A 14,341-nucleotide genomic window follows, 5' to 3' on the forward strand; every position below is an offset into this window, starting at 1 on the left:
GGGGTGGGCACTTATTTTCATATTATACATTATACATACATACATTTGTGTATATATCGTTGTTATTATTATTGTTGTTATTTTTTTTCTCAAAATCTTATAATCATTTCTGTAATAAATCTTTTTCATTTTCATATTTCTCATTTATTATTATTACCTGAATCTTCAATATTATTATTTTGTGTATATATATATATATATATATATATATATATATATATATATATATATATATATACATATATATATATATATATATATATATATGTATATGTATACTGTTATCTTTTATCAAAATTTTATTACCGTTTCTATAAAAGATTTTTTATTTTCATATTTCTCATTTATGTTATTATTATCTGAATCTTCAATATTTTTATTTTGTGCTTATTTTTTCATGTGGGGTTCCCCCCATGTGCACCCATCCGCCACCCCGACCCCACCCTCCAATCCGCTAGTGCTCGACAGCGATTTCGACTCACAGAGAAATCTCACAGACTTACCTTTACCTCGTTAACCAGCCCCGCCAAAAGGGTAATTAGTCAGTAATGAGGCGTAGTTATGTGGTGAGGTATTTCCTAAAACCAGGTACAGGCAGTCCCCGGGTTACATCAGGTTCGAGTTAAGTCGTTCTCTGAACTTAAGGCACTTGCCTCATGGCGCTGTAACCCGGACTTACAGCGCTGTTGCTGTTTATTCCCATTATAATCAGGATGATTCGTGTTACTGCGATTTTCGACTTTCAGCGCCCCGCCGGGAACGGAAGCCCTGCCGTAACCTGGGGACTGTCTGTATTTGTTTTTTTCGATTTTTTGTTTGCTATGTAACTAAATCAAAATACACTATGTTATAGTGATACGTTTGCATGATATATGTTTATGAGATGGGACAAACGCTAATATGTTTATCTACACATACATATGTATATGATACAGTGATACATGAACGCATGACACGTTTATGAGATAGCACGAGCACTCATATAGTTGTGTGTACATACATCTGTGTACAAATATGTCGCACGTTTATGAGAGGCACAAACGCTCATTTATTTGTGTGCACATATACGTGTATATTGTAAATTGATACATAAATGCTTGACACGTTTATTAGTCTAGCACAAATGCTCATATGTTTGTGTGCACATACATCTGTATATACATACGTCACACGTATGTATATACATGTGTATATTATACAAAGAAACAAAAATGCTTGACATGTTTTTAAGATGGCACAAACACTCATATGTTTACGTGTACATACATTTGCAACTGAAGCAAATGCACAGGCTTAAGAAGGCGTCAGTCAGACAAAAACAGAAAAAAATATGACATCCTACTGTTGTGTGATTTACGACAAAATACAACTCAATAATGCGGAGGTTTGTATATCCCGTAATATTTACGACACCAATTCTACTCACATAAAAATAGAAGTCTTCTCCTGGGTTATATAAATCACGAAAGAATATTTGGTAAAAAAAATATTGCTTTACAGATATTTTCGAAGAAGATTCGCCCTTCTTTTCCAATATATATAAAATAAATAAAGGTTTATAGTTAGAAAACCTAAAAACACAATATATATCAGACGTGGTTACAATTTCAGGATGACATTCGTAAACCTATTTGGCCGTTTTTTTTTTTTTATTTACACTTGTTCTCGGGATGAAAGCTGCTGTTAACGAAAAAAGCGGAATAATATATCACCTAAAATTAACATATATAGTTTAAGCAGTTCATTATCACTATTTGCTCGGTAATAAACGCCCAGATTTCTTTGTTTTCCTTAAAGTTTCAGTAATTCAAATAATTCTTAAAGTTCCGGTTATTTAAATAATTCTTAAAATTCCGGTTCTTCAAATAATTCTTAAACTTCCAGTAATTCAAATAAATCTTAAAGTTCCGGTTATTCAGATCATTCTTAAAGTTCCGATTATTCAAATAATTCTTAAAGTTCCGGTTCTTCAAATAATTCTTAAAGTTCCAGTTATTCAAATAATTAATTAAATTCTAGTTACTCAAATAATTCTTAAAGTTCCAGTTATTCAAATAATTCTAAAAGTTCCGGTTATTCAAATAATTCTTAAAGTTCCGGTTATTCAAATAATTCTTAAAGTTCCAGTTATTCAAATAATTAATTAAATTCTAATTACTCAAATAATTCTTAAAGTTCCAGTTATTCAAATAATTCTAAAAGTTCCGGTTATTCAAATAATTCCTAAAGTTCTACTTACTCAAATAATTCTTAAAGTTCCATTTATTCAAATAATTCTTAAAGTTCCATTTATACAAATAATTCTAAAAGTTCCGGTTCTTCAAATAATTCTTAAAGTTCCAGTTATTCAAATAATTCTAAAAGTTCGGTCATTCAAATAATTCTTGAAGTTCCACTTACTCAAACAATCCTTAAAGTTCCAGTTTTCAAATAATTATCAAAGTTCCAGTTACTCAGATAATTCTTAAAGTTTCAATTTACTCACATAATAATCGAACATTATTATTATTATAAAGGGCAACACAAGGAACTTACAACATCTGAAAACTTACCAGTATCTTTGCACTGACCTGATATTAACACCTGAATCTTCCCAAAAGGGGAATATTTCCTTTATGAATAATAATGACCTGATTTGGGAAACATGGTGTCATAGACTTTTGAAGTGAAATCAGTTGGCCTTACTTGACGCGGTGCTACACGAGGTTCTTTGAGTCCCTTGCCACTGAACTTTGCACCAAGTATGTATGTATTCATTAAGTAGATGAAACCCTTTTCATATGGAACAAGCTTCCAAAGAATGTAGAATTCCTTAGGAAAGAAGTAAGAGGTAGTGAAAAAACAGAGAAAGAAAGACGAGATCGCACTTTTTAAAAATAAATAAATAAATAGATAAAACTATATTAAAATGCAGGAAGAATATAGTTCCAATTGCAAGGAGGCTATTCCACAATCTAACAATGTGAGTGATAAAAGACTTCTGGGCCTGAGAAGTTCGACAGCGAGACACAGCAATCAACAATGATTGAAAAATGAGTTTTTACAATTGTGTTCTGTAAACATCTAACAGCCATTCAGAAAATCAACCTGACCACTATGTGCAGAGTTTGGTGGCAGGTCGCAGAAAATCCATGAGATCAAGCACTCGTGATATCTCTACAGTCAAACATACCCAAGGATCTGTGCCTACTGACCTAGGAGGTCATAAATGTCCTTGGCATAGACTTTACCATTTATCCTATCATTGGGAATCTGTCAAATGGGTTTTGCAAAAGAAATTCCATACCTTTGGCATCTCTACAGTTAAATATACCCAAGGATCTATGCCCACTGATCTAGGAGGTCGTAAATGCCCTTGGCATAGACTTTACCATTTATCATATCATTGGGAATCTGTCAAAATGGTTTTGCAGAAGAAATTCCATACCTTTGACCTAGATTAATTTTGATTTGACTAAATAGATTAACTTTTGATTTGATTAAATAAACACAGCTGAAGGTTATAGTTCTCTTTGTTAAATACCAGGAGATCATCTCTCAAGAGTAAAGATTAATTTGAAAAACATCAGCTGATCAAATCAGTCGCGACTCAGTTACTTACAAAGCACCCGACCTCTTCTTGGCTGGTTTCGGCTCATCGTCGGAAGTCAGACTACTCTGATGACACCTGGGAAGCTGAATCATAGACTGCGCCCCCAGCAGATGATTACCGGGCAGCCCACCCACCCCCGACGACTGAGGAGGCCTGTAGGAGGGCGCGGTGATGGGCGTGGAAGCGCTCGTTGAACTCCCGGTGCTCGACCTGTGGTCTCGCGACAAGGGCGCCAGCGTCGTCGAGTCGTCCTCGACGGGTACTTCCTCTACCTCTAGAATGGTGTCCTCCTCAAGGACCTCAGCGAACTGAACGGAAGACACCCTCTTCGGGCGGGGGAGGTGGTGGTCCGCCACGCCCTCTGGCAGCGACGAGGAGCCCCCGTGGTTGGCGAACACTGACGAGTACGTTGGCGGATCCACGGATATCCTCGGTGGGGGCGGCTCCGGTGCCGGAGGTTTCCGCCTGTGCTCTCGACCTTTGGTCTCGACGTTCCAGTGTGAAGCCGAGACCCTGGAATTGGCGTTCGGGAGCTGGGTGCCCTGATCGCTGCACCTGGAAGTGGACCTGCTGAGGTCCATCATGGATTTGCTCGTGGCACTTCCTCCGCTTCTCTTGTAGGCCATTTTGTTCTTCTTCTTCTTCTGCTTCTGCTTCTGCTTCTTCCCGTAGGAGTTGTTGTCGTCTGTATCTTGGCACTCGTAGTGGTGTCCGATGCCGCTTCTCCTCTGAAGGAACGCCCTCAGTTTCTCTTTAATCCTCATTCACTTCATCCGGGGCCTTGGTGGGATTCTTTTTTTCAGAGGCTTTTTTCCATCCTCTGAAGTTCGGTTTCAAACTTCCATTCACCCGCGAAGGTAGATAAGACCAGTCAGATAAGGCCAGTGACACATGTGTTTCACTCGCTGATCTCGGAGATAAGATTAGAGCTTCTGCAATAACTCTTGCTTCGCGACCTACGACAACGAACTCTTTTTAAAAAAAAAAAATAATGTTCAACACTAAGCTTCCTCTTCTGTTATTTCCTCTGCTCAATAACTTTCACCGTACAGGAAACGCTACTTTTCGTCAAGCGTTGTCACAATATTCACTTGAGAATCATTCAAAAACATTGCCAGTCTTCAATGGTGCTTTTATCTTACGGATGTTACCGATTACGGAGGCAACTAATATTGCATAAAGTAGATGTTATTTTTTTTAAGAGATCATGTGAAAGGCACACCAGACTCAGATATAAAAAAAATCATTTTTTTTTTCAGGATTTAACTGTTAATTGGCAACAATGAAATAATCTTCACAAACACACAAACAATTCTGTTCTTCACGAACTTATTCTTGATTTAAACTCTGACAGTTCACAAGCAACTCGTTCTCATCCGTGCGACAACAAATTAGTCACTCGTCAGATTGGCACTGCATAGAACATCTCACACGGAAAAAAAAGGCACTGGGATACGAACGCACGTCACTCTTCATCAAACCTTTTGACAGGAACCAAAAGGTGTTGAGAAGATTCTGCTCCGGTTCTCTCTCTGACAGCAGAAGCAGATCGACTGTCTCTCTTCGGACAGGGACAGTCGTCTACTTAGTTGACAGACCTTCCTCCTCCTTCTTCTTCTTCTTCGTCTTCACTTTTTGGCGTTGGGGTTACCTTAAAACTAAGTTAACACTGTGCAATGTACAATTCTCCTTTTTTTTAAATATTTTTTTTATCTTATTTTTCAGATTTTCCTCAGAGATATTCAATTGATTTTGGAGTTATATTTGATTAAGACGGACCTAAAACGCTCCGTCTGCTGTGTATTATATATACATATATAATTCGAGGTGCTGGAAGCGTGTATTGCTGGAAAGAGGACCGGTGACCGAAATTAAATTTTGTGGAGGTGGTAATTCGCGAATGTTTCAAGAATTCGGAGGACATCATTGTAAATATTTGTTCTCTTTTTTTATAAATACAAGAGATGTGTCTGTAAATATATTCTGAATTATATAAACACAAGAGAAGTGCCTGTAAATGCATGCTCTGAAGAAGTGATGTGTGTCTGTGTGTGTAAATATATGTTCTGAATTTTATAAATACAAGAGATTTGTTTGTAAATATGTTCTGAATTCTATAAATACAAGAGATGTGTGTGTAAATATATGTTCTGAATTCTATATATGAAAGAGATGTCTGTAAATATATGTTCTGAATTCTATAAGTGAAAGAGATGTCTGTAAATATATGTTCTGAATGTTATATATACAAGAGATGTGTTTGTAAATATGTTCTGAATCCTAACATTATAATAATAATAATAATAATTCATATTGTATTTCATTAGGATGAACGAATGACACTTTTAACAGTAATGAGAATAAAGTTCGCCCATTCAACCCCATTACAAAACATCTACCCATCCCTTTCCCAAACCTTTGATTAGCGTCCAAAGGTTCATCAAAAACGTTAAAGAAAGAGATAGAATAAATATGACCAATGTCAAGGCTACCCCAGATCTATAGCGTGCACAATACAAAGTTCTTTCCGGTATCGTGACTGCGTCAAAGTGGCGCTGGTGGAAACAGCCACGGAAGAGAGAGAGAGAGAGAGAGAGAGAGAGAGAGAGAGAGAGAGAGAGAGAGCTGGGAACGCTCTAAAGACACGCATACCCGAGAAGGACTCGTTTGGAGTATTGGACCGAAGGAGTGGAGAGAGAGAGAGAGAGAGAGAGAGTGAGGAGCCAACGCAGCAGAGAACGAGAAGAAGAGAGAGAGAGAGAGAGAGAGAGAGATGAAGTAATTACAGGAAAGTGAGTTCGACTTGTCAAGAAATTTACAGAGTCTTCATTTTGGAGGTGGTGTTTACTTTAGAATATACTTCTATTCAAAATAGCTTTCACTTCATGAATGATGGTGAATAACGTACTGTATTATTCGTTTTAGACGAGAAACCAATTAACATACATACGCTTTTACTTACAAGAATACAAATATCCGTAAACTACGTTGGAGATCAACAGAGAAAGACTAATATTTTTGAATGGGAAAAATGTTCGACTTAAGAATTATAATGGTTAATATGCCGCATTTTTCTATTTTTTGAAGAACACCTTTCATAAAACAGAGGCAGAAAAATGTTCAATTTACGAATTATAATGGTTAATATACAGTATTTTTCCATTTTTTAGAAGAATCTAGAATGACATACGTACGCGTCTGGTCGAAACTTATTTTGGAGAATGTAAATTTGAGTAAACAATCGTGTAGGTTCGAGCTAGCAAACTGAACATTTAATTCGAATGGAAAATATAAATATAAACTCACATTGAATCTTTTCATTAAACAGACCAAACCCTTAATATAGACTCAGGATACATTACTCTAGACTTTTATAGAGAGACAAAACCCCACGAACAAAGCCCACAAAAGTGAAGGGTCACCGTCCATTCTAAACTAGATCCCCTCCAACGCTGCCTCACTCACGCAGGACCCAACTTTCCTTTCAGTCTCTGTAAATCTCCTGCCACGGCTCTCTTTCATGAGCAGAGGCGCTCGAGGGGATTGTCCTGCGAAGGTACGCACAGTATCATAATAATAATTAATAATTGCAGTCTCGTCCTCCCGACTCCTGTGATAGTGTCAGGATGTTCAGTTGTTGAGATTGTTGGTTGCAGTGTCTTGTAGAGTATGCTTTTTTTTTTTTTATAACCTGGGTTGTATAATTTGTCGTTTGTTGTTGTTTGTGATTGTTAGTTGCAGTGTCTTATACTCTGCTTTTTTATAATCTGGGTTGTGAATTGTCATGTGTTGTTGTTTTGTGATTGTTGGCTGCAGTCTTATAGTCTCTACTTTTAGAATCTAGGTTGTAATTTTTCGTTTGTTGTTCTTGTTGTGATTGTTGGTTGCAGTGTCTTATAATCTCTACTTTTATAATCTGGGTTGTAATTTACCGTTTGTTGTTGTTGTTGTTTGTGATTGTTGGTTGCATTGTCTTATAAAGGCCGTTTCATAATCTATGTTGTAATCTGCCATTTGTTGTTTGTGGTCTGTGTACAGAATTTGCAACATACTTATACTGACAATATCTCTACAAGTCATATGAGCCTCACTCCTTCACTGCACTGTAGATAGATGTCAGCGATCTGACAGCTCCTAACTGACGGACGGATTCTGATTAATACAGCCTGCATCTTCCACACTGCTGTCAGAGATCTGACAGCTCCTAACTGAAATATACTGATTAATACAACCTGCATCTTTCGCACTGCATCTGAGGTATACATAAATTGGCACTGAGAAATGAGAAGAGAGAGAGAGAGAGAGAGAGAGAGAGAGAGAGAGAGAGAGAGAGAGAGAGAGAGAGGAATAGTGTGTGTATTCATCTACGAACACTGAAAAAAAAATTTTTTTAGTGTTCATATCTTTTTTGGGTGAGTAATTTTTCGCTCCCTATGTTTTCTTTCGTTTTAAGTTACAGAATGTATATATACATATATGTACGCATATATATATATATATATATATATATATATATATATATATATATATATATATATATATGTGTGTGTGTGTGTGTGTGTGTGTGTGTGTGTGTAAACAACATGACTAAATGATACAGCAATTGCTTATCGTTTGCCTCGCCCATGGATCGTTCCCGGATAATTTCTCTTCGACAGCCGTGATACGCGTGTGGTTTTGGCCGTCATGATTCGTATATTGGTTAGTTACTTCACGACTTTGATGCTTATCCCAGAAAACGGTGAACTGGAGGGCGGCTGCCGACCGGGAAGGATCCAAGAGGTCAGGCAAACGGTAAGCAGTTCTTGTATCATTTAGCCAGGTTGTTTATACACACACACACACACACACACACACGCACATATATATATATATATATATATATATATATATATATATATATATATATATATATCTGTAACTTAAAACGAAAGAAAACATAAAGAGCAAAATTACTCACCCAGAAAACATATAAACACTAAAAAGAATAAAAAAAAATTTTAGTGCTCATAGGTGAATATACACTGTATTCATCCCTCTCTCTCTCTCTCTCTCTCTCTCTCTCTCTCTCTCTCTCTCCTCTCGTTCCTCAGAAACATCCTGTATTCATCTCTCTCTCTCTCTCTCTCCTCGTTCCTCAGAAACACCCTGTATTCATCTCTCTCTCTCTCTCTCTCTCTCTCTCTCTCTCTCTCTCATTTCTCAGAAACATCGGAACTCAATTCTGCAACATTTCCACCAACCGAGCGACCGAGTTCTTGCGACATTCAGAGCAACTCATTCGAGACGCGGTTACCGACTCTGACTGACGTGTACAGAAACAAACGTCTTGTGTTTCCTCTCCTGGAAGAAGCGATGGGGACACGTTTCTTGCAGATGTAATGTAATAGTATATGTTTCCCTTAACCGAGGACGCGCTCTTCCTTTGCACGTGTAGTATGTTTCCTCGACCTACTACTACGTATATCACTTGACGGATGCAAACTTGTAGTTCTGTTGAAATTTCTAATTTGGGTTTTGAAAAATTCGGATTTTGAAAAATTTTCCGTTTTGGAAAATTTTCTTTTTCAAATATTCTCTGTTTGAAAAAATTGTTTTCGTTTGGAACAATTTCGTTTTGAAAAATTTTCGTTTTAAGAACTTTTTATTTTTATTTTGAATTGTAATTATATTACTTATGAGAAAAAACATAACTTGTAATTATATTACTTATGAAAGAACAAAACTTGTAATTATATTACTTATGAAAAAACAAAAGTTTTAATTATATTACTTATGACAAAAACAAAACTTGTAATTATATTACTTATGAGTAAAACAATACTTGTAATTATTTTACTTATGAAAAAAAACTTGTAATTATATTACTTATGAAAAAACAAAACTTGTAATTATATTACGTATGAGAAAAGCAGTAATGGTAATTATATTACTTATCAAAAAACAAAACTTGTAATGATAAGACTTACGAGAAAAACAGATAAATTTATCCCTAAGAATAATAAGCAGTAATAGTGATATGTCACAACCGATAAGCGTACAATGCGTCACTTCCGCTGCGTCTTTCCGAAATATTTGAAATATATCTAATCTTTAATTTCTTACTAACAACACAGCTGGGGACTACACCTTGAAATAGCGCCTCGCTATTAAATAGCAAAAAGCTAATAGTGAAGGTATAATGAACTACCAATTAAACTATAATTAACAGTGAAGGTATAATGAACTAATAGTGAAACTACAATGAACTTATAGCGAAGCTGCAGTGAACTAATAGTGAAGATGTAATGAACTAATAATGAAAGCATAATGAACTAAAGTGAAGGTATAATGTACTAACGGTGAAGCTATAACGAACTAATAATGAAGGTATAATGAGGTGATAGTGCAGTTATAATGAACTAATGGTGAAGCTATAATGAACTTATAATGAAGGTATAATGAGCTAATAGTGCAGCTATAATGAACTAATAATGAATGTATAACGAACTAATAGTGAAGCTATAATGAAATAACCTTGAGGCTATCATGAACTAATAGTGAAGCTATTTACTAAATAATGTTGAAGCTATTACTGAAGGTGATCAGCCATTAACAGATCTAAATTCCAGGCAGCGTTATCTACCGCAATAATTATCCCACGTCACAAAAAATCATGTAATATAAATTAAAGAGCAAGACACTTTCCACACTCGTCAAGCAAGGACGCATGCGCAGTGTCAAATGCTCTGCAGAAGCAATAATAGTGACGCCAGGTAATCTTTAATAAATCAATCAAACTGCAATAAACAACAGGGTTATGGATCCGACCAAGCTTGGTTGATTGACATTGCGGAGCAATTTGTCAAACAGCAGAGAGTTACTGATGGTGTGACTGTTTGCAATGTAAGCGAGGTAAACCTTTTTCAATTTCATATTTGCATGTTTATGCTACATACACACACACACGCACACACACACACACACACACAAGCACAAACACAAAAAAATTAAGCCGGTCGGATGCTGTTCAAGTAGAATATTCAATACGAGGATAAATTACGTTGTAGAATGTAAAAAAAAATTAATGTTTAGTACAAAGATGACCAACTTCAGCAAATGAACAGCCATATGTCAAAATGGTATTACAGTTCGTAATAATAATAATAATAATAATAATAATAATAATAATAATAATAATAATAATAATAATAATAATAATAATAATAATAAGTACTACAGAAGATGGATGCCGGGTACCAACTCAAGAAAAGAGGCAACAGAATCAACCATCTGATGTTCATGGACGACAGCAAGCTGTATGGTAAGAGCATCAAGGAAATAGATACCCTAATCCAGACTGTAAGGATTGTATCTGGGGACATCAGGATGGAGTTTGGAATAGAAAAATGCGCCTTAGTCAACATACAAAAAGGCAAAGTAACGAGAACTGAAGGGATAAAGCTACCAGATGGGAGCAACATCAAACACATAGATGAGACAGGATACAAATACCTGGGAATAATGGAAGGAGGAGATATAAAACACCAAGAGATGAAGGACACGATCAGGAAAGAATATATGCAGAGACTCAAGGCGATACTCAAGTCAAAACTCAACGCCGGAAATATGATAAAAGCCATAAACACATGGGCAGTGCCAGTAATCAGATACAGCGCAGGAATAGTGGAATGGACGAAGGCAGAACTCCGCAGCATAGATCAGAAAACCAGGAAACATATGGCAATACACAAAGCACTACACCCAAGAGCAAATACGGACAGACTATACATAACACGATAGGAAGGAGGGAGAGGACTACTAAGTATAGAGGACTGCGTCAACATCGAAAACAGAGCACTGGGGCTAAGGGGCAAATATCTGAAAACCAGTGAAGACGAGTGGCTAAAGAGTGCATGGGAAGAAGGACTAATAAAAGTAGACGAAGACCCAGAAATATACAGAGACAGGAGAAAGACAGACAGAACAGAGGACTGGCACAACAAACCAATGCACGGACAATACATGAGACAGACTAAAGAACTAGCCAGCGATGACAATTGGCAATGGCTACAGAGGGGAGAGCTAAAGAAGGAAACTGAAGGAATGATAACAGCGGCACAAGATCAGGCCCTAAGAACCAGATATGTTCAAAGAACGATAGACGGAAATAACATCTCTCCCATATGTAGGAAGTGCAATACGAAAAATGAAACCATAAACCACATAGCAAGTGAATGCCCGGCACTTGCACAGAACCAGTACAAAAAGAGGCATGATTCAGTGGCAAAAGCCCTCCACTGGAGCCTGTGCAAGAAACATCAGCTACCTTGCAGTAATAAGTGGTACGAGCACCAACCTGAAGGAGTGATAGAAAACGATAAGGCAAAGATCCTCTGGGACTATGGTATCAGAACGGATAGGGTGATACGTGCAAACAGACCAGACGTGACATTGATTGACAAAGTCAAGAAGAAAGTATCACTCATTGATGTCGCAATACCATGGGACACCAGAGTTGAAGAGAAAGAGAGGGAAAAATGGATAAGTATCAAGATCTGAAAATAGAAATAAGAAGGATATGGGATATGCCAGTGGAAATCGTACCCATAATCATAGGAGCACTAGGCACGATCCCAAGATCCCTGAAAAGGAATCTAGAAAAAACTAGAGGCTGAAGTAGCTCCAGGACTCATGCAGAAGAGTGTGATCCTAGAAACGGCACACATAGTAAGAAAAGTGATGGCACTCCTAAGGAGGGCAGGATGCAACCCGGAACCCCACACTGTAAATACCACCCAGGGGAATGGGGGGACTGGGATAGAGAAAAAAAAAAAAAATAATAATAATAATAATAATGTTGTTGTTTAAATTCACAGTCTCGTGAAAAACAATCTGTTATAAAAATCCACAATTATATAGTGTAAAAAGTCCGTGTATAATTTTGAGGAATTTACAGAAAGCTTTCGAACCCTTTCCCTGGGTTCATCTTCAGTCCAAATCAGATTTTGAAGATGAACCGAAAGCTTTCTGTAAAGTCTACAAAATTATACACGGACTTTTTACACTTTGTATTATTGTGGACCCTTTTAGAACATTATATATACTCTCGTGATAGAGTTTTTCCTAATAATAATAATAATAATAATAATAATAATAATAATAATAATAATAATAATAATAATAATAATAATGTTGTTAAATTCACAGTTCTCGTGAAAAACAATCTGATAAAAATCCACAATTATATATTGGAGGATATTACTATGTAAAGAAACAGTAAATAACCCTAATATATAATTATGAATTTTTTATAACAAATAATAATAATAATAATAATAATAATAATAATAATAATAATAATAATAATAATAAAGATTAACCAAGTTGTACAGTTACACATCCCATACACAAGACCCAATTCCACACAATAAACCCTACTACGGAGAGAGAGAGAGAGAGAGAGAGAGAGAGAGAGACTATATAACCAATAAATCCTCGGACACCCCCTAATTCGTATGGCCTCTCTGAGACACCTCTCGGGCAGGTGAGAAACAATAGCCCTACCTCTCCTTCTATAACGCTGGATGGCCTCTTTCTCTTCACCTCCCTCATCTGCGTCATCTTCATTATTGGAAGTCAATGGCCCTTCAAACTCTGAAACGATGTATTTTCCGAGTTTCGTTCGATAGATTCCTAGCCTAGATTTGGAGGCTTGGACTTAAAGTTAGAGGGTGTTTTTTTATTAGTTTATATTGCTTTAATACTTTTTTTTTTACAGTAAGACTCTTTTCAGAACTCTAAGAGGTGTGGCGTAGAATGTATCCCAGAGTTATCTAACATGGTTACACACAATGCAGACATTCATGAATAACACAAAGACCGCCGTTGTGTGTTTTTCCTAATCTCAACCGACAATAAACTGATAAAAGGACTGCCTAGATTCCAAGGTCAAGTGGCCTTTATTTCCATCAAAGGAAGGCCGACGGAATTGGCCTCACGAGGCCTTTATCAGAGACAAGACGGGGATAGGATACAAAGGAGGTACTGTAGAATAACTTCATGTTGTCGAATGTAAATGTTTTCGCGTCAAAGTCTTTGAAATATTTGCATTAATACATTAAGAAAAGTGAATTTGTTAAGTGTAATAAAATAACAATAGAATATAAGCTTGGAATAGCTGTCTCTTCATCATTGAAATTATAACATTCTACGAGAACCTAATAAGTTTTATAGAAAAGTTTCGTATATAATTTTTCTGCGATCAAATAATTTTAGCAAACACTGGAATCATTCCAAAACAGTATGCTGGAAATATGGAAATTAATTTCCAAAATCTTAAAAAATTCAATGAATGACGAGCCTAAAAATATCCTTTTGTATTCGAAAGATAAATATAAAAGATAACAGAGCCTCCAAAAAAAAAAATACATAACACACAAAAAATCCTTTTCTGTACTTTTACTCGAATGTGTATATTTATATCAACTTGCTTGAAAACGAGTTCTGGAAATAAAGAAGCGAGAAAAGAATTCTAAACTTGAAAGTACAAGGAAGAAACAGCCTTGAATAGCGCAATCTCAAGGGGATGAAAGTCTGAGACGAAAGTCAGAGAAGAAAGTCAGAGATGAAAGTCAGAGAAGAAAGTCTAAGATGAAAGTCTAAGAAGAAAAGTTCAAGATAGAAAGTCCAAGTCTAAGAAGAAAGTCTATGAAGAAAGTCTGAGAAGAAAGACAGAGATGAAAGTTTGAGGAGAAAGTCTAAGAAGAA

The 14,341-nt window shown here is 36.3% G+C and overlaps 1 protein-coding gene across 4 annotated transcripts in view; it reads right to left on the reverse strand.

The window, feature by feature from the left end:
- LOC135209569 (protein Aster-A-like) overlaps positions 1-14,341 on the reverse strand; it is a 241,158-nt gene that overhangs the window by 63,661 nt on the left and 163,156 nt on the right. For 2 of the 4 annotated variants that reach the window (XM_064242235.1, XM_064242234.1), the window contains exon 2: positions 3,602-5,438. The exons of the other annotated variants lie outside the window; for them this stretch is intronic. In XM_064242235.1, coding sequence (XP_064098305.1) covers positions 3,602-4,356 — 755 coding nt within the window. In that variant the 5' untranslated portion in view covers positions 4,357-5,438. The remainder of the gene's footprint in view (positions 1-3,601; positions 5,439-14,341) is intronic. 4 annotated transcript variants of the gene reach the window in all.

The sequence above is a fragment of the Macrobrachium nipponense genome, chromosome 38 (genome assembly GCF_015104395.2).
Source record: "Macrobrachium nipponense isolate FS-2020 chromosome 38, ASM1510439v2, whole genome shotgun sequence".
NCBI classification, from domain to species: domain Eukaryota; kingdom Metazoa; phylum Arthropoda; class Malacostraca; order Decapoda; family Palaemonidae; genus Macrobrachium; species Macrobrachium nipponense.